General features: G+C 47.6%; 1 protein-coding gene across 2 annotated transcripts; it reads right to left on the reverse strand.

Annotated features, from left to right (window-relative positions):
* Positions 1–794: 794 nt before the first annotated feature.
* On the reverse strand, positions 795–23,436 carry DHRS11 (dehydrogenase/reductase 11). Of its 2 annotated transcripts, none has more exons than XM_083875287.1 (7): positions 23,160–23,436; positions 11,889–12,095; positions 5,745–5,839; positions 4,766–4,895; positions 3,620–3,712; positions 2,870–2,935; positions 795–1,629 (listed from the first exon to the last, which is right to left on the reverse strand). In XM_083875287.1, the coding sequence occupies exons 1-7, from the start codon at positions 23,415–23,417 to the stop codon at positions 1,588–1,590; spliced, it is 891 nt and encodes a 296-aa protein (XP_083731413.1). In that variant the 5' UTR covers positions 23,418–23,436; the 3' UTR covers positions 795–1,587. The 2 variants fall into 2 exon arrangements, with proteins under 2 accessions (XP_083731413.1, XP_083731414.1); XM_083875288.1 differs by having other exon boundaries at positions 11,889–12,098; positions 23,160–23,298.
* Between the last annotated feature and the right edge of the window lie 727 nt (positions 23,437–24,163).

Raw genomic sequence — 24,163 nt, forward strand, 5'->3', positions numbered from 1 at the left:
GAATTCTAGGTTTATCACGAGGTTTAAATTCACAATAACACTTCAAAAATCAACACTCAGCACTTACACAGCGCCCGTCGTGGTCAAAGTGCTTTACAAAAGCTTGTGAGTCCTCACAACACCCCTGTGAGGTAGGTGAGTGTCATTATCCCCATTCTCCGTGGGGAAACTGAGGCAGAGAGGTAAAAAAAGTGATTTGCCCAAGGCTGTACAGGGAGCTGAGCTTGTGTTTTGGTGGCCCCAGGGAAGCCAAACAATCCAACCCCAATTTCCCAGGCTCTCTGTCCTCTGTCCCTGATTTTTTGGGGCCCAGCAGGAGCTGCTCAGGGTCTGCAATCTTAAGGCAACGTGTCCCCAAAGCTCCAGGGAGAGCTGGACACACACAGACCTCCCTGCAGAGACAACTCCAGCTCTGCTTTGGGGCCAATTCTCTCCTCCCTCAGCTCAGAGCCAAAACACTGGGGCTGCACCAACACCAGATCTTTCACCTGCTGCTTTTTTTTTATTTTATTTTGTAGCTAAAATATCCCTAAAAATCTCTCCTCGTTCTGGACACCTTCAGCACGGCTCGTTCCACTCTCTCTTCTCTCTCTCTCTCTCTCTCTCTCTCAGAGTTTGTGTCTCTACATAAAAAATAAACTTCCACCACTTCCAGCTCCTCATTTCAACAGCACCAGAGCAATCCACGTTTTCCAGAAAAAAAGAAAAAAAGTGTCAATGCATGCAAATATCACATAGAGAACATCGAGAGTGCTGGGAGATGGTACCAAGGATAGAGGTGATCACAAGACAGCACACGTTTAGTTTTTATTAAAAATACCAAACAACTCACTCTTACTGTAACTATGCCACTTAGATTATCATCCTAACCTGCACAGGGACAGGTGTTTTTTTTCCTCCCAACTATTCACCTACCTAGGTAAAAAAAAAAAAAAAAAAAGAGAGAAATATCAAGCACACACATTTATACTTCCTCAAACTTGGCAGGCATGATTTGATGTGGAAGGGGAAGGGAAGGTTGTACACTGGGGTTAAGGGCAGTGGAATACAAAAGAAATAGAAAATATCTCATGCATCATCACCATCAGTAATCAACCTGATGGAAATGAACTCAAAATGTTAGATGGATCCATGTGTGACACCCACTGAAAAATCTCAAACCCTGAGCACACTGAAGCTGGCCAACACCTCGTGCCACTTCACCCAGGCCCACACACAACATCAGCAACTAAGATCAAACAAACCTCTCAAAGAGAAAGCAAAAGGAAGAATAAACCAGCCTGGAGAGAAACCATCTTCCACAAACCACTTCCCTGCATTATTTTCAAATACATTTTTTTTTTTACTCTTAAGCAGTGGGGGAGAAGGAGACCCACTATGAGTTTGTGGTTCATTTTTTTTTCTTCTTCTTCTTTCAAACTGGCTCAGCACCAGCTCCAGCTCAGAGAGAGGGAGAGAAAAATAATTCTTCAGACATGATCCTTGGTACTTGATTAAAACGTTGCCAGCCAGCTGAGGGAACCCTGGGGGCTGCCAGAGGGTCCCAAGGGTGCTGCTCATGGTCCTCCTCATCCTCCTCCTCCCCTGCTAGGAGATCTGCTCCGTGGGCCTCATCTGTATATCCCCGATCTGCAAGAGACCAACATGCAATTCTGCACTGGAATTTCTCTGCTGCACCAGAAATGAGTCTGATTAGCAGAGCTGTGAGGAAAGCAGAGGTAAAAGGACCTGCTCTGCCTTTAACAGGCTGAAAAAGTTCAAATATGCACAGAAAAGGTGCAGGATGAACCTCAGGGCTCCAGGCTGCAGAGCTGGCTCACAGAGCTGCCACAGGCAGGATTTTTTATCTTTTTAAGCCAAGAAAAAGCCAGTTATCCCCAGGGATGCAGAGCCAGGGGACACGTCTTGCTCCAGAGAGCAGAGTCCACCCTGAGGAACCTCTGGGGATCAAAGTCTGCTCTCCCAACAGCAGCTCTGCTCCTGCTCCTCCTGCCCAAAGATGGCCAAGGATTTGTTGTTCCCAGGAGGAGAGTGCCCCTGGCAGCTCAGGAATCTCACACTGGGGGGAGCAGGTCTAATGTCATTTGGCAAATCCCAAATGGCAGCACCCAAAAGGGCAGAGTGTGCCCCTACCCCTCACAGTCCCCCTGCCCTGCACAGCCCTGTTCTGGGATTATGGAATCACAGAGAATCCCATGTTGGGAAAGGACCCACAGTGACCATCCAGTCCAGCTCCTGGCACTGCACAGACACCCCAAAACCCCACCCTGGGGGCATTGTCCAAACCCTCCTGGAGCTCTGGCAGCCTTGGGAATGTGCCCATTCCTTGGGGAGCCTGGGCAGTGCCCCAGCACCCTTTGGGGGAAGAATCTGAGCCAGCTCAGCGTTTGCTGGATCCACAGGGATGTGAAGAGCCCCAGAGTGCCATCCCAGAGCAATCCCACACCCTGAACAACCCCAGAGCTCCAGCAATGCCATCCTAGAGCAATCCCACACCCTAAGCAACCTCACAGCCCCAGCAGTGCCATCCCAGAGCAATCCCAGAGCTCCAGCAATGCCATCCCAGAGCAATCCCACACCCTAAACAACCCCAGTGCCCCAGCAATGCCATCCCTAGAGCAATCCCACACCCAGAGCAATCCCAAAGCAATCCCAGAGCAATTCCAGAGCCCCAGCAGTGCCATCCCACACCCAGAGCAATCCCAGAACAATCCCAGAGCAATCCCACACCCTGAGCAACCCCAGAGCCCCACCAGAGCACTGTAAACAAACATGATCCCTGCTAATCCCCCTGAGCTCCAGCTGACCCAGTGGTGGATGAGCCAGGCCAGGGCAGCCCTCAGCCCCCCCAGGCTCAGCCCCAGCCTACCTGTACATGAGGAGGGGCACTGAGGACATAGATGACAGCATTGGCCATGTCTTCAGCCTTGAGACACTGCAACGACAGCACAGGGGCTCTGGGTCAAGGGGCAGCACACAAAACTCCCCAGGAGATCCCTCCTCTGCTGCCCAGCCCATAATGGGGTCACACAGTGTCACTGGGGCACGGACAGAAGGTTTAAGCCAGCAGGAAATGCCCAAGCCATTAAAAATTTAACCAAGGATGTGCCTGGTGCTGATAATTCTTTGATTGCTGTGAGTGACCTCAGCTGCTGGCACAGTAATTCTGCCAGGTCAGGCAATGCCATCCTTAGCAGGAATTCCCACAGGAAATCAATTTGCCACATGCAGGACAACACTTCTCCTTGTGGGAAATGGATTTGTAGAGAATTCTCTACAAATTCTCTATGTTTTCTCTATAAATCCATTTCCCACATTTTCTCTACAAATCCATTTCCCACACTCCCTGTGCTTGGCCCATCTCCTGTGACATAAAGAAATCCCAACCTGTAAAATAATGGCAAAGCTGACTGACACTTACATACAGAAATATCAAAATAAAAGGGAAAAAATAGCAGGAGCTGAAAACTGAACTATAGTTTGTGAATACCAGTGGAAAATTTGAGCTTTGAGGGCTGAGATTGGAGAGCACTGGGCTCTCTCTGGAACCATCAGCCAGGAGAACTGTTCAGGTATAATCAGAGCCACTTCCCTCTGTTTCCACCCCTCCAAGCCCTACCCGGATGCTCTCGTAGGTTGCAGCAGCTCTCTCGGGATCGTTATCGTGAAGTTTAAAAGCAAATCCTGTTTCCACCAGTCCTGGAGATATACACTGGAAAAAAGCAGAGCACATCCTAATAGGATTTGTAATTGTCCTTCAGTACAAGAATTTAAAAAAAAAAAAAAAAAAAAAAAAAAACCAGAAAAAAATTTTTTTCTGTTATTTTTTCTTTCCCACCCATTTTTTAAGGGACCAGATGAAGTGAGCAGACCTTGCTTTAATGATTGTTGTGGCAGGTACTTCCCTCCTCACACCCCAGAGGGACAGAGAGGCAAAAAAAACCTGGAATTTTTGGAAAGCTCTGACTGAGCAAAGCCCAACTAAGTGCCTCCCTCTGTTGATGTGACCCCCCCCAAACAAGCAACTGCCCCAAAAAAATCCTTTTCTGTGCTCGAACCTGCCTGAGCAAGAGAGCCACAGCTTCCCACAGGATTTCCTCACCATCCCCAGTGTGCTGAGCACTATTTCTGCAGGGAAAGGAAGGGGAAAAGGGAAGGGGGAAAAGGGAAGGGGGAAAAGGGAAGGGGAAAAGGGAAGGGGGAAAAGAGAAGGGGGAAAAGAGAAGGGGGAAAGGGAAGGGGGAAAAGAGAAGGGGGAAAAGGGAAGGGGAAAAGGGAAGGGAGAAAAGGGAAGGGGAAAAAGGGAAGGGGGAAAAGGGAAGGGGAAAAGGGAAGGGGAAAAGGGAAGGGGAAAAAGGGAAGGGGGAAAAGGGAAGGGGGAAAAGGGAAGGGGAAAAAGGGAAGGGGAAAAAGGGAAGGGGGAAAAGGGAAGGGGGAAAAGGGAAGGGGAAAAAGGGAAGGGGGAAAAGGGAAGGGGGAAAAGGGAAGGGGGAAAAGGGAAGGGGGAAAAGGGAAGGGGAAAAAGGGAAGGGGGAAAAGGGAAGGGGGAAAAGGGAAGGGGGAAAAGGGAAGGGGGAAAAGGGAAGGGGAAAAGGGAAGGGGAAAAAGGGAAGGGGGAAAAGGGAAGGGGGAAAAGGGAAGGGGGAAAAGGGAAGGGGAAAAGGGAAGGGGAAAAAGGGAAGGGGGAAAAGGGAAGGGGGAAAAGGGAAGGGGGAAAAGGGAAGGGAAGGCTCCCCAGCAGTGCAGGGGGCAGCAGGGCACTCACTGTGGCTCGGATGTGTGTCCTGGCCTCCCGCAGCTCCTGCCTCAGCCCCTCGGTCAGCGCTGTCACCGCGTACTTGGTGGCACTATAAAAATGCACCACGGACTGGGGCACCACGCTGTGCCCGTTCATGCTGGGGAGAGAGCACAGGGGACACTGCTGCCACCTGGGAGGGACCTGCAGGGCACTCAGTGTCACCACTGAGGGGCTGGCACCACCACAGGCTCCCCTGGACACAGCCAAAACTCCCTGAGCAGCTCCAGAAATCAATCTGCACCCAGCAGGAGTGGCTGGTATCAGCCTTTTCCCCTTGGTTTGGAGCTTCCTTTTCCCCCCAGTTTAGATCATCTGTTTCCCCATGGTTTAGATTTTCCTTTTCTCCCTGGTTTGGCCCATCCTTTTCCCCCTGGTTTGGACCATCCTTTTCTAACTGGTTTGGACTTTCTTTTTCCTCCTGGTTTGGATCATCCTTTTCTTCCTGATTTGGGATTTTCCTTTTCTCCCTGATCTGGATCTTCCTTTTCCCCTTGATTTGGATCATCCTTTTCTAACTGGTTTATTTCATCCTTTTCTCCCTGATTTGGATTTTCATTCTCTCCCTGGTCTGGATCTTCCTTTTCCCCCTAGTTTGGATTTTCATTCTCTCCCTAATTTGGATTTTCCTTTTCCCCCTGGTCTGGATCATCCTTTCCCCCCTGATTTAGATTCTCCTTTTCTCCCTGGTTTGGATTTTCCTTTTCCCCCTGATTTGGATCATCCTTGCTTTATTTAAACCAGCAAATATTAAATTTGAAGTCTCAAAACCCCATCAGCACCACGCCAAGTTTAAAACTCCAGTGCTTAAACCCTTCCTGCAAGGCAGGAAGGAGGAAAAAGAGGAGAAAACCCCCCTGGCTGCTCCCACCCAGTGTTTAAATCCTCTCTGTGCCCCAGGGAAGAGCAGGGGGACCCCGAGGCTGATCCCACACCCAACTCTGTTCACCTGTTAATGTTAATTATGTGCCCATCGTCGATATTTCTCTCCTTCATGGACTGATAGGCCTCCCTGGTGCAGATGCTCACAGCCATCACATTGACCTGAGAGGAGAGAAAAGAAGTAGAAATTAAAGCCAGCAAGCCCTGCCTGGCGCCTCTTGATTCGCCCAAAATTTGGATTATCAGTTCCCAGGGAATTCCCAGGAAAACCCAAAGAGGGAATTGCTCATCCTCACCTGAACTGGGGGCTGCAGCCACAGGGGCAGGGGCTGCACAGACCCCCAGGGAGAGCAGGAATAAATGGATTTGGTTGTTTTAGGGGCAGGGGCTGCACAGACCCCCAGGGAGAGCAGGAATAACTGGATTTGGTTGTTTTAGGGGCAAATGTAAAGGCCAAATGAAGGGAGAGCAAATCCAGCACCCTGGGCTGGTGTTTCTGTCCAGCACTGAGCACTCCAGGCTTTGGGCAGCCTGCAGGGCACTCCCAGCAGGTTAATTAGATCAGCTCCTTAATGAGGAAATCCCCAGATTGTGCCTGTCAGAGCTCCAGCAGCTCAGAGGAGGCTCCAAAAGAGCTCCCAGGGCACAGAAACCAAAGATCAGCCTGTGCCACAGGGAACACCAGAGTGGGCAATCCACCCTGGGGCTGTGGTGGCATTTTCCTCAGCCCTGACCAGCAATTTCCTCACTCCTGAGCATCCAGAGCATTCCAGGCTCTTGCTCTTTGGACCAGCACTGCCCTGTGTTGGTCAAACTCAGTTAAACTCAGCCCTATCACCTCCACAAGAATTAATGCAGGGCTGTCCCCAGCCTTCCCTGATCATAAAACACAGAGCCAAAGCTGCCTGGGAAGATAAAAGATAAAGGGAATTCTCCCAGCTGGAATACAAAGGGCCCAGAGGTGGCTGATGAACAATCTCAGCAGCACTGCTAATTTCTCAAGTGGCTGAGATTTGTTTTTACCCTCCAGAAAGGGTGTGAGCATCCCCTGGCAGGTCCTGTCTAACCCCAAGTCACTCTGCCCAGTTAAATGAGCAGCACAAAGGGTCTGGACACACTGAAATCTCCAGGACTGAACTGATTTTCTGATCAATCAGAAAGGCAGGTCCCACTGGAACTGGGTGGAGCAGCAGCAAGGAGGGATGGAGGATCCTCAGAGGGAAAATAAAGAACAAGAATAAGGCAGAATAAGTGGCACAAAAGGCCAGGCAGGGGAGGGACACTGGTCTGGAAAGGGATGGAGCTCAGAGATGCCATTACTGAGCAGCAGGGTCAGCTCAAGGATCTGCTTTTGTCTGGTCCCATTCACTGCCAGAGGCCACCCCTGAGGGGTTTTTTATCTTGGCCAGAGATAAACAGGGCGTTTTTCTGCTCCTGGGAGCACCCAGGCAACAGCAGCTGAGCCACCAGCCCCATCCAAGTGCACTTTGCTCACTGCTGGGGACCTGAGCCCTCACACCTGCAACCTGCAGGGATAAATCTTTAACCTGGCAACTCACCTGGGCTGTGCCAGCAGGAAAAGCAGCAGGGAAAGGCTCCTGAGCACTGGAGTGAAGCTCAGAGCAGGCAGGATTTGGGATTTCACAGAGTTACCCATTGCAGGAGTCACCCACTGCAGCCTCACCCTGTCCTTTGGGATTTGGGAAGTGCTGGTGTAAAATCCTTCAGGATAAACAACATTTCTGCCCCAGCCCAGCAGGCAGCAGCTAGATTTTTGGAGCTCTCACTCCCAATTCCCTCTGCAGAGGCCACTAGAGGGTAACCTCATCCCAAAACCTGCCCATGGAGCAGCCAGACCTGGGCAAAGTGACAACATTTTGACAGTTCCTGGCAAGGCAAGGGCCCCATCAGCAGCCACAGGGGGAAATGCAGAGCCCTGTGATAAAACACAACAAAACAAGTGGCTGGAAGGCAGCTGAGCTGGGCTGGCCTTTTCCCACCAGCACAGACTGGATTTTTTTGGGGTGAAATCCCATTTCAAAACGTGGAGAAGGTGCTGAGGAACCTAAAAAAACACTCCTGGAAAATTAGGAAATCTGTATCACCCCCAGGCTGTTGTTACAAACACCCACATCAGACTCTTTTGTGGTTCCTATTTTAAGGAGAAAAAATGTCCCAGCACACCTGGGCCCTGCTCTGTGACACAAACCACATTTCCCAGGGATTAACCACCTCCAACTGCCAGATCACAGAACACAAAAAAATAAAAATCCAGTTCCTAGAAGTGCTCAGCACTTCACTTTCCCAGAATCAGCTTTTTCCAAGGCCCCAGAGCACAGATGGAAAAGCAGCTCACAGCAAACAGATCCCTGCACAGATGGTTCAGGGAAAAAAGGAGAACAGAGCCTGGTTTGTCAGTGAATTAATGCCAAGAATCAAACCCACTCCCTGTCTGGAGCAGCAGGAGGATGTGTGCTGTGTCCCTCTGTGCCCTGAGCAGGGAAAAGGGGAAGTTCAGCTGGAATTCCTGGCTGGAAAGGTCAGTGGGTAAAATGTGAAGGAGCTGCTGCAGCCCCAGAGGCACAGCCCCAGCTCCTCCTGCACAGCAGGGATCTGCTCCAGCCTCACAAATCAGGGAGAAAATGGGGAAAAAAAGCTGTGAGCAAAGGGAGGATGGGCTCAGAACCTGCCTGAGGTGACACCTTCCCTCCTGCACCCACTGCAGGGCTGCTGGAAAGGAACAGAGCCACTATTCCAGACATCCACAATTCCAGACATCCATAACTCCAAACATCCATAATTCCAGACATCCATAACTCCAGATATCCCTAATTCCAAACACCCATAACTCCAAATATCCATAATTCCAAACACCCATAACTCCAAATATCCCTAATTCCAGACACCCATAACTCCAAATATCCATTAATTCCAAACATCCATTAATTCCAAACATCCATAATTCCAAATATCCATAACTCCAAACACCATAATTCCAAATATCCATAATTCCAAACATCCATAATTCCAAATATCCCTAATTCCAGACACCCATAACTTCAAATATCCATAATTCCAAATATCTCTAATTCCAAACACCTGTAACTCCAAATATCCACAATTCCAAACATCCATAATTCCAAACATCCATAATTCCAAACACCCATAATTCCAAATATCCATAATTCCAACCATCCTGCAGCCTGGGGAGAAGCAGCTCCCACCTTGGGAATAAACCCCAGACAATAAAGAACCAGAACATTAGAAAAGGAGAGGGGAATAAGTAAATTATGACATGGTTTAGATATAACAGATAGAAGGAGGATGCTGAGAGGGGAATCTGGAAGGACACAGAGCCTCGAAGCTCATAAAAAATGCATGGAAGCAAAAAATCAATTTACCAAAAAGAAAAAAAAAAAAAAAAAGAAAAGCCTTTAATTTAAGGCCCTGCTGCCTCCTGCATCGATGGATCAATAATTGTTTGGAAACTTTTCCCATCCTGCAGCCCAGAAATGCCCTGGAACACACCTGAGACTGAACTCATCCCTGGAATGGAAAATCTATTTTGGATTTCCTACACTCACTATCTTGGATGTCTATCCTACCTGACATTAATTTTTAGGCCTTGGCTATGACAGGGATTTACATTTCAAACAATATGAAGTCTTAAGAGCAAAAAAAAAAAAAAAAAAAGTACTTTTAAGAGCTGTGTTTCCATCTCACTTCTTTACAACAGACGAGGAATGGAATGAAAAGCTCCTGCAGTGGTTTACACGGTAAAAATGGGAACCTTTTCACTTGGAAATTTGCTTTCTTAAAAAAAAAAAATAAATAAAAGAGAAACAACTTAGCAGCATCTCCCAGCACGCTGCTCCTCTCCAAGGCAGCTTTGGGAAGGAGCTGAAAGGGGCTGGCAGCTCTTCCTGGGAGGGAAAAGAGCCTGGCCAGGGCTGTCCTGGGGCTGGGGGTGCTCTGGCAGAGCCCCCCCAGCCCTGCCACGGCGCCTGGGGACAGAGCCAGGGCCAGGGGACACTGCCAGGGGACACGGCCAGGGGACACTGCCAGGGGACACGGCCAGGGGACAGCTCCATGCAGACACAGAACAAAAGGGAAAACTCCACTGAGCTGTTCCCACCCCTGGGCAGCAGCACAAAAAGCAAAGCTCAGGTTGGTGGGGATGCCCAGGCTGGGCTGGGTGAAACCTGGAGCTCTGGAGGAGCATCCCAGTGCTTTAGAGCAGCATCTCAAGGCTCTGGAGCATCCCAGGGCTCTACAGCATCATCCCAGGGCTTTAGAGCAGCATCCCAGGGCTCTGGAGCATCATCCCAGGGCTCTGGAGCATCATCCCAGGGCTCTGGAGCGTCATCCCAGGGCTCTGGAGCATCATCCCAGGGCTCTGGGCAGCCAGAGAAGGGAATATGGAAGGTGAAATAAAGGGAGCAGCAGTTCCAGCTGAGCAGCCAGGGAAGGGAATATGGAATATGGAATATGGAATACGGAATATGGAAGGTGAAATAAAGGGAGCAGCAATTCCAGCTGGGCAGCCAGGGAAGGGAGTATGGATTGGGGAAGATGGGAAAAGCTACAAGTGCCCCCAGCTGATAAAAACAAAGGAGCACCAGGGACATGAGGGACCCACACAAGACCCATCTCAGGGACCAGGACAAGCACTTCCCAAAGCCCAGGTGACCCCCAGGGCTCAGCTTGTCCTGCTGAACAGCAGCTCAGCCTCAGCTCCACTTCATTTTCTTTAAAGCCTCCATGGCAACAGGGGCCGGGGAGATGAGGCTGTGCAGTGACCCAGCCTGGGCAGCCCCACAAAGCTGAGCTCAGCTTGCTCTGGCTGCAGTCACAGCAGCCAGCAGTTGGGCCAAAAAATCCTAACAAGAACTTAATTAGCCAGGATGTGGCAGCTCTTGGCCTGGCAGCAGGAGGCTGGAGGCTCAATGTGATTTTCTGTCTTGTTTTACACAACCCCCAAGAGCTCTGGGGGGACAGGCAGGGGAGGTGACACGTCCCAAATGTTGGACACTGTGGCCTTGAGACTGCAGCTCCAAACAGCTTTTTAGAGATGTCCTTTATTTCAGCAGGACAAGCTCTCAGAGGTGCCACAAGGATTGGTCACAGCCATGAATTCCATCCCTGTTCTTGTGAGGAAAATGTTTCCATGCAGAAGAGAAGGTGGAATCACTCCATGGAAAGCTCCTGGTTCAGCCTCTCACTGCAAGGACACCCAAACCATCCCAAGGTCCCACAGCTGTGGCTGTGCTCAGAAAAGGGTCCCCCACAGAATGACAAAAGTCACAGGAAGATGCTCCAGCAGCACTTCAGGACAGGGAGAAGCTGTAAATGGGATGAGCCATGTGCACAACTCCCATTTCAGCACGAGAAATGCTCCCATTCACATCCAGCCCGAACCAGATTATGGGCAGAAAATTAAGCTATAAAGACAAAAAAAAAAAACCAAAAACATAACAGCTTTTTTAAACCAAAAAAGAATCTGCCCATTCCTACAAACCCACTGCCACAACTAACAGGATTAGTTAGATAGTTAGATAAATAGACTAGTTAGATAACTAACTAACTGCAAAACCCAGTTTTGCCTGCCATTCCATTTCCTGCTTTATTGAAGGAAAAAAAAATAAAAAGCAGTGAGGCTCTTCACTCTTCAGGAAAAGCCAGGGAGATAAAGGAAAAATAAGGAAAAATGCTACTGTGGGAAGGGAAGGGAAGGGAAGGGAAGGGAAGGGAAGGGAAGGGAAGGGAAGGGAAGGGAAGGGAAGGGAAGGGAAGGGAAGGGAAGGGAAGGGAAGGGAAGGGAAGGGAAGGGAAGGGAAGGGAAGGGAAGGGAAGGGAAGGGAAGGGAAGGGAAGGGAAGGGAAGGGAAGGGAAGGGAAGGGAAGGGAAGGGAAGGGAAGGGAAGGGAAGGGAAGGGAAGGGAAGGGAAGGAAAGGAAAGGAAAGGAAAGGAAAGGAAAGGAAAGGAAAGGAAAGGAAAGGAAAGGAAAGGAAAGGAAAGGAAAGGAAAGGAAAGGAAAGGAAAGGAAAGGGTCAATTAGGGCTTCATTTTGCAAATCCAAGGTGAGGATGAAAAGTAGAGACCCAGCAAAAACTAAGCTTTGTCAGAACAGGATGAGGAACACCTGAAATGAGCAGATGGTGCCCAGAAGAGACAGAGCAGTGTCTCCTGCTGCCTTTGGGGGAATACTCACATCTATCATGGTCCTCCAGCCCTCTGTCCTCCCCGAGAGCAGCGGCTCGGGCCGGGCCAGCCCTGCGTTGTTGATGCACACATCCACACCCTGGTGCAGGGTCCTGATGGCAGAGAACATGGACAGGATCTCCTCCTCGTTGGACAGGTCACACTTGTAGGGGATCAGCGTGCCCGGGAATCCTGCGCTCTGGCACTCGGCCGCCAGCTTCTGGGGAGACACGGGGAATGGTCAGCACGGAGGGGAAACTGGATAAGGGATGGGGGAAAATAGGGGAAAAGATGGGGGGAAATAGGGGAAAGGGTGGGGGGAAGCAGGGGAAAGGATGGGGGAAAACGGGGGAAAGGGTGGGGGGAAATAGGGGAAAAGGATGGGGAAAAAACAGCCCAAAGGATGGGGGAAAATGGGGGGAAGGGTGGGGGAAAATAGGGGAAAGGGTGGGGGGAAAGAGGGGAAAGGGTGGGGGGAAAGAGGGGAAAAGGATGAGGAAAAAACAGCCTAAAGGATGGGGGAAAATGGGGGGAAGGGTGGGGGAAAGCAGGGAAAAGGGTGGGCAAAAAACAGCCTAAAGGGTAGGGGCAAAGAGCTGTGAGAAAGGGGAGAAATGGCCAAAAGGATGGGAAAAATAGCCAAAAGGATGGGGAAACAGCCTAGAAAATGGGGGGAAAACAGGGAAAAGGATGGGGGGAAACAGGCAAAAGGAAGGGGAATAAACAGCCATGAGGAAGGGGAAAAACTGACCAAAAGGATGAGGGGGAAACGGCCAAAAGGAAGGGGGAAACAGGCAAAAGGATGGGGGAAAACAGGTATGAGAAAGGGAAAAAACAGCCAAAAGGAAGATGGAAAAAACAGCCATGAGGAAGGGGAAAAAGCTATCAGGAAGGGGGAAACATAGCTATAAGGAAGGGAAAAAATGGCCTTCAAGAAGGTTGGAAACAGTTATGAGGAACGATGGAAACAGCCATCAGGAAGGGATGGAAAAAACAGCCATTAGGAAGGGATGGAAAAAACAGCCATTAGGAAGGGATGGAAAAAACAGCCATTAGGAAGGGATGGAAAAAACAGCCATTAGGAAGGGAAAAAACAGCCAAAAGGAAGGGAAAACACAGCCACGAGAAAGGGGAAAAACCAGTCATAAGGAAGGGGAAAAGCAGCCATCAGGAAGGATGGAAACAGCCGTAAGGAAGGGAGAAAACAGCCAGAAGGAAGGGAAAAAAACCAGCTATAAGGAAGGATGGGAACAGCATCAGCCCCTCTCTCTGTGGAGCAGCTCACGCAGCCCCTCTGCAAACACACCCATGGGTGCCCACCCCAGGGTGTTTAAAGCAGGCACTGGGGAAGATTCACTGTGATGCTTATCAAGACAAAGGAGATATCAATATCCAGGAGGAGCTGAGAGCTCCAGCCTTTAAATTGTTGAACTTGAGAGCAGGATCAGTGCCTGTCCATCACCTGGGCAATCCTGCTCGAGGTGAGCAGCACTGGCAAAACACAAATCAATCCTGCCCTGGCACAAAGCTGCAAGTCTACCATGCTGGGAAAGGATGTGCCTGACAACTCCTGGTTAGAATTACTCCAAACATCCCCATCTTTGTGGTGATAAAAAAGCTAAAGAGAGTCCAGGAGCTGCTGCTGCTGCCTGAATCCTCCTGAGGATGCCCTTTACCCCTGACACTAATGAGGAGCAGCATCTCCTCCCTGGATGTGTCACAGCAGTGACAGTGACAGTGACAACTCACAGCGCCAGGCAGGAGCCACATGATGTCTGGTTCCTGGGGGGAGATGGATTTTTGCCTACAAACCTCCATCAGATCACTCCAGTGCCATGCCCTAGGGCAGAGTCACCGCCTGTGACATTGCAGTGGGTGCAATAAAGGCTGTTCCTGCCTCTCCCAGCCTCTCCTCCCTGCAATTCCCAGCTTTTCATAAAAGGTCCAGAGCAGGGATAATCCTGGAAGTGATGGCACATGGAGAACTCAAGAGTTCCTGCCCTGCAGAGGGAGAAACGCCAGTCCCATTCCTGCGCCCCAAACACCCTCATCTGGAGCATTCTGTGTTTGGGAAATGATTTTCAGTGTTTCTCAGCAGCTGAGCCCAACCACAGAGCTGGAACAAGACCCTGAGCAGGGGAGCTGCAGCTTTGCTGCTTCACCTTTCCCAGACCACGAGCCAAAAGCATCCCAGGGGTTTATTTCCCTCCTCCAGCTGTGGTGCAGGAGCTCTTCTCCCTGCCTGGTTCCCACTGCAGCACCACAAGAATTATTATTATTATTATTATTATTATTATTATTATTATTATTATTATTGTTATTGCTGTCACAGCACCAGCAGAGGGGAAGGGAAGGGAAGGGAAGGGAAGGGAAGGGAAGGGAAGGGAAGGGAAGGGAAGGGAAGGGAAGGGAAGGGAAGGGAAGGGAAGGGAAGGGAAGGGAAGGGAAGGGAAGGGAAGGGAAGGGAAGGGAAGGGAAGGGAAGGGAAGGAAAGGGACCAGGATCCCTGGAGATCCCTGGAGAGCCCTGCTGGGGCTGAGCTGAGAGCAGCTCTGCCCCTGGGACTGGATCCTGCCCCTCTGTGCCCTCCCGGGGGCTGCCTGCACTTTGCAGCCTCATTGGTGATGTGCTGATAGGAGTGGGAAAATATATATTCATTTTTGCCATCAGAGCCATGATGGTGAAAAAATAGTCAGGGGTGGGGAGAATCTGCAGGAAAAGCATTTGGAAAATTCCCAGCTGCTGGAAGGTTCTGAAGTGCTCCAGGGATGGGGCAAAGATACACTGGGGGAAAAGGGGCACAAACTGGTGTGAGAGTGAGAAGCAGGTGACACCAGAGATGTGCAAAAATGAGAAATACAAGCACAGGGGGTTGGGAGGAAGCTCCTGTGCCAGGAGAGCTGCTGGAGGGAACAGGAGCCCATCAACACAGACAGGAAAGGACAGACAAGCTCAGGGACAGCCCAGGGGGACACAGGGCTGTGTCACTGCTCCTTCTCCACGTCCAGCTGCCACTTCCAGCACTTGGAGGAACCTTCCCCTGCTCAGTGGAGACACAAATAAAGGAGCAGAGGACACAAGGGGTGTGATTTGCTCTGGGATGACTCTGCTGGATCAGTGGATGTGGATGCTCCACTCTGGTCCCTCCAAGCTGCCCTGGCCATCCAGTGCCCATCCTCTGCTCCCATCACCCTCCAGACACACCTTTCTCAAAAACAAGATTATTAAAAAAAAAAAAAAAAAAAAAAAAAAAAAAGAGGAAGGACTTTGTCCCTGGGAAAAAACCCTCTCTGACACAACTCTCTCATCCCTCTCTCAAAACCCTTTCTCTCCCTGCCTGGTGTCTCCAACACTGGGCTCCTTTCATCTCTGAAGCTGCACTTGTGCTCACAAATTCTCTTTGAAAACCAAGTGCTGACACCCAGGCAGGGCTGAGACGTGCTTGAAGCATCTACAGATAAAGAGTCATCACAGGCTCTTCAAAGAAACATCAACTGCGGGCAAGTTTGCAAGAGACTTTTGAAAAGCAACTCTTTGAGATGAGGAGCTCGCAGAGGGTTTTTTTGTATTTTTATTTTTTTTTCAGAGCATCCATTAAGTCACTCAAGTGATGCTCGTTCCACTTTGAGCACAACACATGCAGGAGTAGAGAAGAAAAAAAAATTACACCAAAAGAATTACACCAAAACAAGCACCAGAACTGCACCAGAATTTCACCAGAGCAGCACCAGAACAAGCACCAGAACTGCACCAGAACTGCACCAGAACAAGAACCAGAACAAACACCAGAACAAGAACCAGAATTACACCAGATTACACCAGAACTGCACCAGAACTCAGAACAGCACCAGAACAGCACCAGAGCAGCAGGTCCCCAGTGTCCCCAATGTCCCCAGTGTCCCCAGTGTCCCAGCTGGGGACCAGCCTCTCCCCCTGCCACCCCCTGGCCATGGTGGCTCTGCAGGGCTGGCTGTCCCCTGCTGTCCCTCCCCATCTCCAGCCCTAATCCCCGGGGAATCCTCTTGTGCAGGGACAGATTAATGCACACCAGGAGGGGCCTGGCCTGTCCCCAAAGCACCCCCAGCTCCCAAATTCAGGTGCTGAGCTCTGTCCCAGCCCAGGTTTGTGACCTGTGGAGATGCAGAGGCTTAAAGTGCCAATAAACCCCAAGGAAAAACTCAACCCTGAGCACAGCCACTGCTTTCTGCAGAGCTTAAAGTGCTAATAAACCCCAAAGATAAAACACCATCAGATTTTCTTCACAGCTTTTTTCACACCTCCCTGCCCTGGGCATTCTCTTAAAACCCAAAATCAGCCAGGAAAGTCCAAAGCAGCTCTCCCACTTTGCCAGGACAGCAGCCAGGTTTTACACAGGGAAACTGAGGCACAGGGTCAGCTACCTCACCTTCCTTGCAGCACACACCCCCCATCCCCAAATTCCCAGGAAAAATTCGATTATTATTTATTTTTAGGGCTCTGAGCATGATTATGCTGCTCTATTAGAAAAGCTCCATCCCAGATCCAAAATCCCAAGAAAAATTTGATTATTATTTATTTTTATGGCTCTGAGTGTGATATTGCTGCTCTATTGGAAAGGCTCCATCCCAGGAAAAATTTGATTATTATTTATTTTTAGGGCTTTGAGCATGATTATGCTGCTCTATTGGAAAAGCTCCATCCCAGCTCCAAAAATCCCAGGAAAAATTCCATTATTATTTATTTTTAGGGCTCTGAGCGTGGTATTGCTGCTCTATTGGAAAAGCTCCATCCCAGATCCAAAATCCCAGGAAAAAATCTATTATTATTTATTTTTAGGGCTGTGAGTGTGGTTATGCTGCTCTATTGGAAAAGCTCCACCCCAGCTCCAAAATCCCAGGAAAAATTCAATTATTATTTATTTTTAAGGCTCTGGGCATGATTATGCTGCTCTATTGGAAAAGCTCCATCCCAGGTCCAAAAATCCCAGGAAAAATTCCATTATTATTTACTTTTAGGGCTCTATTGGAAAGGCCAAGGAGAGCAGCAGAGAAGGCTGCAAGGTGACATTCTTAAAGCAAATTTTGGGGAGAAAAAAGGAAGAATCCAACCTGGTTTGAGCCCCAAGGCTGAGGGGACAGAGCAATGTTTGTTCCCCCCAGGCTGGGCAGCAATTCTGGGATTTTTGCTGTTTATCAGGACAGGATCAAGTGGCAATAAAACCCCTCCAGAGACCTTGAGCCCACCAAACCCAAGGCAAAACCTTGGCCAAACACAAAATAATCCCTCCCAGAGGACAAGGAGACTCTGAAGGTCACTAATTCCACCGTGCCTTGGGATCATCCCTGCCCCACCAAAACTGCCCTGAAAATTGGGGAAAACTGTGAGAATAACCCAGAAAAACTGATGAGACAGACAGCCCAAAATGGAACCAGCCTGCAAATAATTAAACCCCACAATTAAATATATTAATTATTATTATTATTATTATTTATTATTATTATTTAATTATAATTAAATAATTAAACCCCTCAACAATTAGCTGGTAATTTCCCCTCTCGCAGCACCCAAGCACCTTGGGGTGTTTGAGAATGACTAAAAAACCCCAAAAATGATGCTCAGATCCCACAAGGAAGACTCAGCTCCTCCCTGCACAGAGATTGAGCTGCTCCAAACCTGCAATCAATGCTCAGCTTATCAAAGGGCTGTTCCCTGAGCCAGATCTAACCTTGAGAAAAGCAGTGTTATAAATGTTACCTTTGATCAATAGCTGTCAGGAATGTGTCGGAATTAATTGGTTAAACCTTGTCTCTTAAGGCAGGTTTATTGCTTCCTGCAGGGCTCTCTGCTCTCAGCACACCAACAGAGGCAAAGAAAAGAAAAATAAATGGATTTTTTTGGGGGACATGCCATCACACCAGAGCAAAGCATCCCAAGGGATGAAGGAGCTGCTGGAAGGTTTTTTTTTTCCAGGTGGAGTGTCCCACCTGAGCATCTCCCAGCAGTGACAGCCCCAGGGTGGGAGGGAAATCACTTCTACCATTCTCTAGAAATACAAAATAAATCAAAATTTAATTATTAAAAAGGGTGTAGTACCATCAAACCCTTTGGAAACAGCTCCCTGTTCTCCTGCCTTGCTGTGCTACAATAGAAAAGCTGCAGAGTCTCTTAAGGCAGGTTTATTGCTTCCTGCAAGGCTCTGCTCTCAGCACAGCAACAGAGGCAAAGAAAAGAAAAATAAATGGATTTTTTTTTTTTTTTTTGGGACATGCCATCCATGGTGTCCCTGGTCACAGCAGAGCAAAGTGTCCCAAGGGATGAAGGAGCTGCTGGAAGATTTTTTTTTCCAGGTGGAGTGTCCCACCTGAGCATCTCCCAGCAGTGACAGCCCCAGGATGGAGGGAGAGCATTTCTACCATTCTCTAGAAATACAAAATAAATCCAATTTTTAATTATTAAAAAAGGTGTAGTACCATCAAACCCTTTGGAAACAGCTCCCTGTTCTCCTGCCTTGCTGTGCGACAATAGAAAAGCTGCAATAGAAAAGTCTCTTAAGGCAGGTTTATTGCTTCCTGCAGGGCTCTCTGCTCTCAGCACAGCAACAGAGGCAAAGAAAAGAAAAATAAATGGATTTTTTTGGGGACACACCATCCATGGTGTCCCTGGTCACAGCAGAGCAAAGTGTCCCAAGGGATGAAGGAGCTGCTGGAAGATTTTTTTTTCCAGGTGGAGTGTCCCACCTGAGCATCTCCCAGCAGTGACAGCCCCAGGGTGGGAGGGAAATCACTTCTACCATTCTCTAGAAATACAAAATAAATCCAATTTTAATTATTAAAAAAAGGGTGTAGTACCATCAAACCCTGTGGAAACAGCTCCCTGTTCTCCTGCCTTGCTGTGCGACAATAGAAAAGCTGCAATAGAAAAGTCTCTTAAGGCAGGTTTATTGCTTCCTGCAGGGCTCTCTGCTCTCAGCACAGCAACAGAGACAAAGAAAAGAAAAATAAATGGATTTTTTTTTTTGGGGGGACATGCCATCACACCAGAGCAAAGCATCCCAAGGGATGAAGGATGAAGATTTTCCAGGTGGAGTGTCCCACCTGAGCATCTCCCAGCAGTGACAACCCCAGGATGAAAGGAGAGCACCTGTCAGCACTTCTACCATTCTCTAGAAATACAAAAATAAATCCAAATTTTAATTATTAAAAAAAGGTGTAGTACCATCAAACCCTTTGTAAACAGCTCCCTGTACAAGAGAAAAGCTGCAGAGTCCCCCCTGAGCCAGAAAAACCCTCCCAATCCTTCCCCACCCTGAGGATGAACCCTGCAAAACACACAACTTACTGAATAAAAGACCAGAGAGGGTTTTGCCAGCTGGGAGTGAGAGGGAGGGGGAACATTTTGTCCCCTGCATGTGCAAATCCTGAAATCCTGCCCTTTTTTGTGCTGCTGCAAAGAGCCAAACACTGAACACAAATTCCTGGAAAACACCAGGGGCAGGGAAGTTGGAGAGCACCATAAATCCCAGTGAGTTTTTGCACCCAGGAGGAGCAAAGAGGGGTTTCTGTGAGGATAATCATCACCTCAAGGAGCATTTTATTGGTCTTGCAAACTGCTAAAAACTTGGCTTTGGGTTAAAGCTCCTGACTTGGAATGAGCTGCAGTGTCTGGAGAGCAGCAAACACCAGCTGAGCTCACGCCAGAAAGTTCTTGACAGCTGTTAGAACCTCCAGGCTCTGCGTTTAAAACAAGCCTTCAACCTGAATTACCTCCTGGCATGCAGAAGGAAAATACAGCCAGTTTAATTATATTTTTTTTTATTATTCCTCGACGTCTGACTGTTAAAAAGTTCCTGTTTGATGACCCACATAAAGAGTCTGCAGTAGCAGAGAGGGAAATGTGAACAGTGCAGCCACTGAAAGAAAAAAAAAAAATAAAAAAATTTTTCTGCAGGTTGGTTTTTTTGGGTTTTTTTTTTGTTTTGTGAGCCATTCACATTTTCATTGCAAAAGCCAAATAAAGAGCACTGCAGTTGTGACAGGGGTTTAATGCCAAACACGCAACTTTGCAAATCCTTCGTTATCTTGCCTCGAGCCTTTATCTGATTTTTCTGAGAGATTAAGAAATCTTGACATAGCATTTATTGCCCCAGCTAAATCCCCAGCAGACAACCTGCTCTTTCAGTGAGCTGGAGGTTACAAAACCACCTCACACACACACACAGGGGCTCCATCCATTTTACCTTAAAACTGGTGGGATTTCATGAACTTTGATGAAATGTGATGGTTTTTGTGTTGCAAAGTGAGCTCTGTATTCCAGGTTTTACACCCTGCTGCTTGTCCTTTGACCATGCCAAGCTGCCTTGGGGTAGTGGAAGGGGGTTTGGAATGGGATGGTTTATAAAGGTCCTTTCCAACCCAAACCAGCTTGGGATTCTGTTAAATAATTCTGTTAAATAATTCTGTTAATTCTCTGCCATCACCAACCCCTCACCTCCTCCTCATTCCTCTTCTCTCCTCCCTCCATCACCTTGTCCCAATCCCTCAGAAAATCCCTCAAACCTCCCACAATCAAACCCCAAGCTCAATAATTCCAACCCTGAATATCTTATGTATATATATATATATATATATATATATTTTTTTTTTTATTTTTTTTTTTTTTTTTAAATTTTATTTTTATTTTTATTTTTAAGGAAAAGCCTCAAGGCAAATTCTCCTGGAGGAAACCTTCACCAACAGCTTGGAAGGATCAAATAGAAGGATTGAGCCCAAAGCTCTGCCACAGCATCCCTGGCTGGCAGGAGGTGACAAAGCTGTCCCCACAGTGACCCTGGATCCCCCCACCTTTCCCTTCCCTTCCCAAGCACCGCTGGGGATTTTTCTTTCCTCGTTAAGGAAAACACTCTGGACAATAAATAAACCCAGAAATAGCAGCGGAGCAAAACACAATCCAGACACCCAGTGGGAACAAATGACAGCGCTGTGAGCACACTTGGGGACCTGGGGAGGAGTCAGGGATGGGGACAAACATCAGCTGCTTGTGGGAACATTGATGTGACAACAAGGACAGGACATTTTGGGAGCTGCCAGCAGCAGCTCAGGCACTTCTGCACCCTGAACAGATCCCACTGATCATTGATACAGCTCAAAATAAAGATGCAGATCCCACTGAGCATCAATACAACTCAAATAAAAATGGAGATCCCATTGATCATCAATACAACTCAAATAAAAATGCAGAGCCCACTGAGCATCAATACAGCTCAAATAAAGATGCAGATCCCATTGATCATCAATACAACTCAAATAAAAATGCAGATCCCATTGATCATCAATACAACTCAAATAAAAATGCAGATCCCATTGAGCATCAATACAGCTCAAATAAAGATGCAGAGCCCATGGACCATCGATACAGCTCAAATAAAAATCCAGATCCCATTGATCATCAATACAACTCAAATAAAAATGCAGAACCAATGGATCATCAATACAGCTCAAATAAAAATGCAGATCTCACTGATCATCAATACAGCTCAAATAAAAATGCAGAACTCCCTGTTTTCAAAGCCTCCACTGGATTTTTTTTTTTTTTTCCCGGCCAGGAGAGGTTCAGAAAAGGAAGGGAACTCACAGGGAGTGCTGGAGGAAAACACGAGCGGCGGCGATTTCTTTCCCAAATGAAAAGATTCCAAAATAAAATCTGAGATAAAGGGGCGTTGCTGGGAACGGTGATATTGGAAGTATTTTTTTGGATATTTTTCTAGAGGGGGGAATGGGAAGTGACAACATCCTTTGCATATCCTCTCCAGGCACCCCGAGGCTCCAGCACATCCAACAGCAGCTGTAGGTGGGAAAGCCTTTGCAGAGCTCAAATCCATTTGTTTTTCCCTGTGAAACTGCAACATCCCAACCCAGGGAAGTCCAAATTTAGCAGCAAAGCCCCAGAGGACAGCTCAGTTCACTAAGGCACGGCTGGTGTTGTCTCCTCTCTGTGCAAACAGCACCTCCAGGACACGCAAAGGAAAAGGGGAAAAGTTGGGCTTTTCCCAAACGTTTCTTTACTCAACTCAGCAATGCCAAGGCTCGGTTTCTGTTAATACATTTATAAGTTTCCATGAATTTTGGAGCCTTTATTCCCAGTGCAGAGCCCTTGTCACCTTGGCCAGGGAAACACAACCCTGGATATTGCACAGGTCTCCTTCAGCTCCATTTGGCAACATTTAAAGTGACTAAAATTTATTTTCTCCTCATTTAAAGGAACTTCCTAAATGGCAAATCAGCACAGCTGAGCAGGCGTCCCGAGAAAATATTTCTTTTAAGGATCTTTATCCTGCAGGCAGCGCCATCAGGTTTTTAGAGATGCCCCTTGCAGGAGCAAAGCCTGTTTTAAACACAAACTCCTGAAAAACCTGCCCTGCCTGGAACAGCCTCATCCTGGAGGGGCTGGAGGGGCCCCACAGCCCCATCCTGCTCCTGGGGAGATGTTATTTTTAACCTTGATAAGAAGGGGCTAAAAATAAAATAAAAATAAAGTAAAAAAATAGAAAAAATTAAATTAAATTAATAAAATAAATAAAAAAAAAATAAAAATAAAATATAGAAAATAAAATAAATAAAATAAAATTGTAAAAATTTAAAATAATTAAAAATAAAATAAAATAAAAATAAAATTAAATTAAAATAAAATAAAATAATAGAGATAAAAATAAAATAAAATAATAAAAATTGAAATAAAATAAAGTAAAATAAAATAAAAATAAAATAAAAATAAAATAATAAAAATTAAAATAAAATAAAATAAAATAAAGTAAAACAAAATAAAATAATAAAAATAAAATAAAATAAAATAAAGTAAAATAAAATAAAATAATAAAAATTAAAATAAAATAAAATAAAATAATAAAAATTAAAATAAAATAAAATAAAAATAAAATAAAATAAAATAAAGTAAAAATAAAATACTAAAAATTAAAATAAAATAAAATAATAGAAATAAAAATAAACCAAAATAAAATAAAGTAAAATAAAATAAAATAATAGGAATAAAAAATAAAAATCAAAATAAAATAAAATAATAAAAATTAAAATAAATAAAAATAAAATAAAGTAAAATAAAATAAAAAATAATAATAAAAAAAAATTCAAAACGGACCCCGCTCCTCGCTCGGGCACCTTCCACCCCCCCAGGGGCTCCATGGCCGGGAGCGGCCCCGCTGCCCCGCGGCCTCAGGGAGAGAACCGGGAACGGGGAATGAAGAACGGAGAGAGGGAGGAAAGAGAGGCAGCCCCACCACCGCCCGTACCTCGATCTTATCCACGCTGCGAGCGCATCCCACCACCTTCATCCCGTGCTGCACCAGCGCCCGCGCCACGGCCGCGCCGATGCCCACGGAGGCGCCGGTGACCAGCGCCACCCGGCCCGACCAGCGCTCCATGGCCCGGCCGGGCCCGCCGCCACCGCCGAGCGCACAGAGCGCCGCCCCGGGGCCCGGGACAGGCCGCGCCCCCGGGACACGCCCATTGGACACCGGGGATAGGCCACGCCCATGGGACACGCCCATTGGACCGCGGAATAAGCCACGCCCATGGGACACGCCCATTGGATACGCGAGCTAAGCCACGCCCACGGGACACGCCCATTGGATACCCGGGATAGGCCACGCCCATGGGACACGCTCATTGGTCACGCGGGATAAGCCACGCCCATAGGGACACACCCTCTGTGAGATGAGTCTGTCAGGGCTCAGCAGCAGCTTCCCAGTTTTGCTTCCCCTCCAAGCTGGAAATGGGATAACAGGGATTTCCTGTTATCCCCACATCATCCCACGGTTTGGATTGCCTGTTGTTCTCTCGTCATCCAATTTTAGAATTCACATCTTTCCTAAAGTAGGTTGTGCTATGTCTTTTCTGTGATCTATGGATGAGCAGAGCAGGGAGCCAGCAAGGATTGGAGGAGGACGAGCAGTGTGGTGATGGGGATGTTATCCCCCCCTTCCCAGCGCCAAGGATGCTCAAATAATTCCCAGGAATTATGTGAAATTATTTCCATGCGAGGAAAGGGATTAATTGGAAGAGAAGAGGTAGAAGTACAGGTATTGAGTTGATAAAGAGGATTGGAAAGGGATGAGCAGTGTGGTGATGGGGTTGTTATCCCTCCCTTCCCAGGGCCAAAGATGCTCAAATAATTCCCAGGAATTATTTGAAATTATTTCCGTGTGAGGAAAGGGATTAATTGGAACAGAAGAGGCAGAAGTACAAATATTGAGTTGATGAAAGAAAAGGGTGGGATTTAACAACACCTCAAGCT

This window comes from Zosterops lateralis (genome assembly GCF_965231275.1).
Source record: "Zosterops lateralis genome assembly, chromosome: 19".
Lineage (NCBI taxonomy): Eukaryota > Metazoa > Chordata > Aves > Passeriformes > Zosteropidae > Zosterops > Zosterops lateralis.

Bases quoted from the DNA above. Each gene is read 5' to 3' on its own strand.
- DHRS11 (XM_083875287.1), bottom strand. From the start codon at position 23,417: ATGGGCGTGTCCCATGGGCGTGGCCTATCCCCGGTGTCCAATGGGCGT. The intron at 4,896-5,744 runs GTGAACAGAGTT...CTCTCTCCCCAG, and splicing joins CACATAATTAACATTAACAG to CATGAACGGGCACAGCGTGG. The intron at 3,713-4,765 runs GTGAGTGCCCTG...GCTTTTTTCCAG, and splicing joins GGACACACATCCGAGCCACA to TGTATATCTCCAGGACTGGT.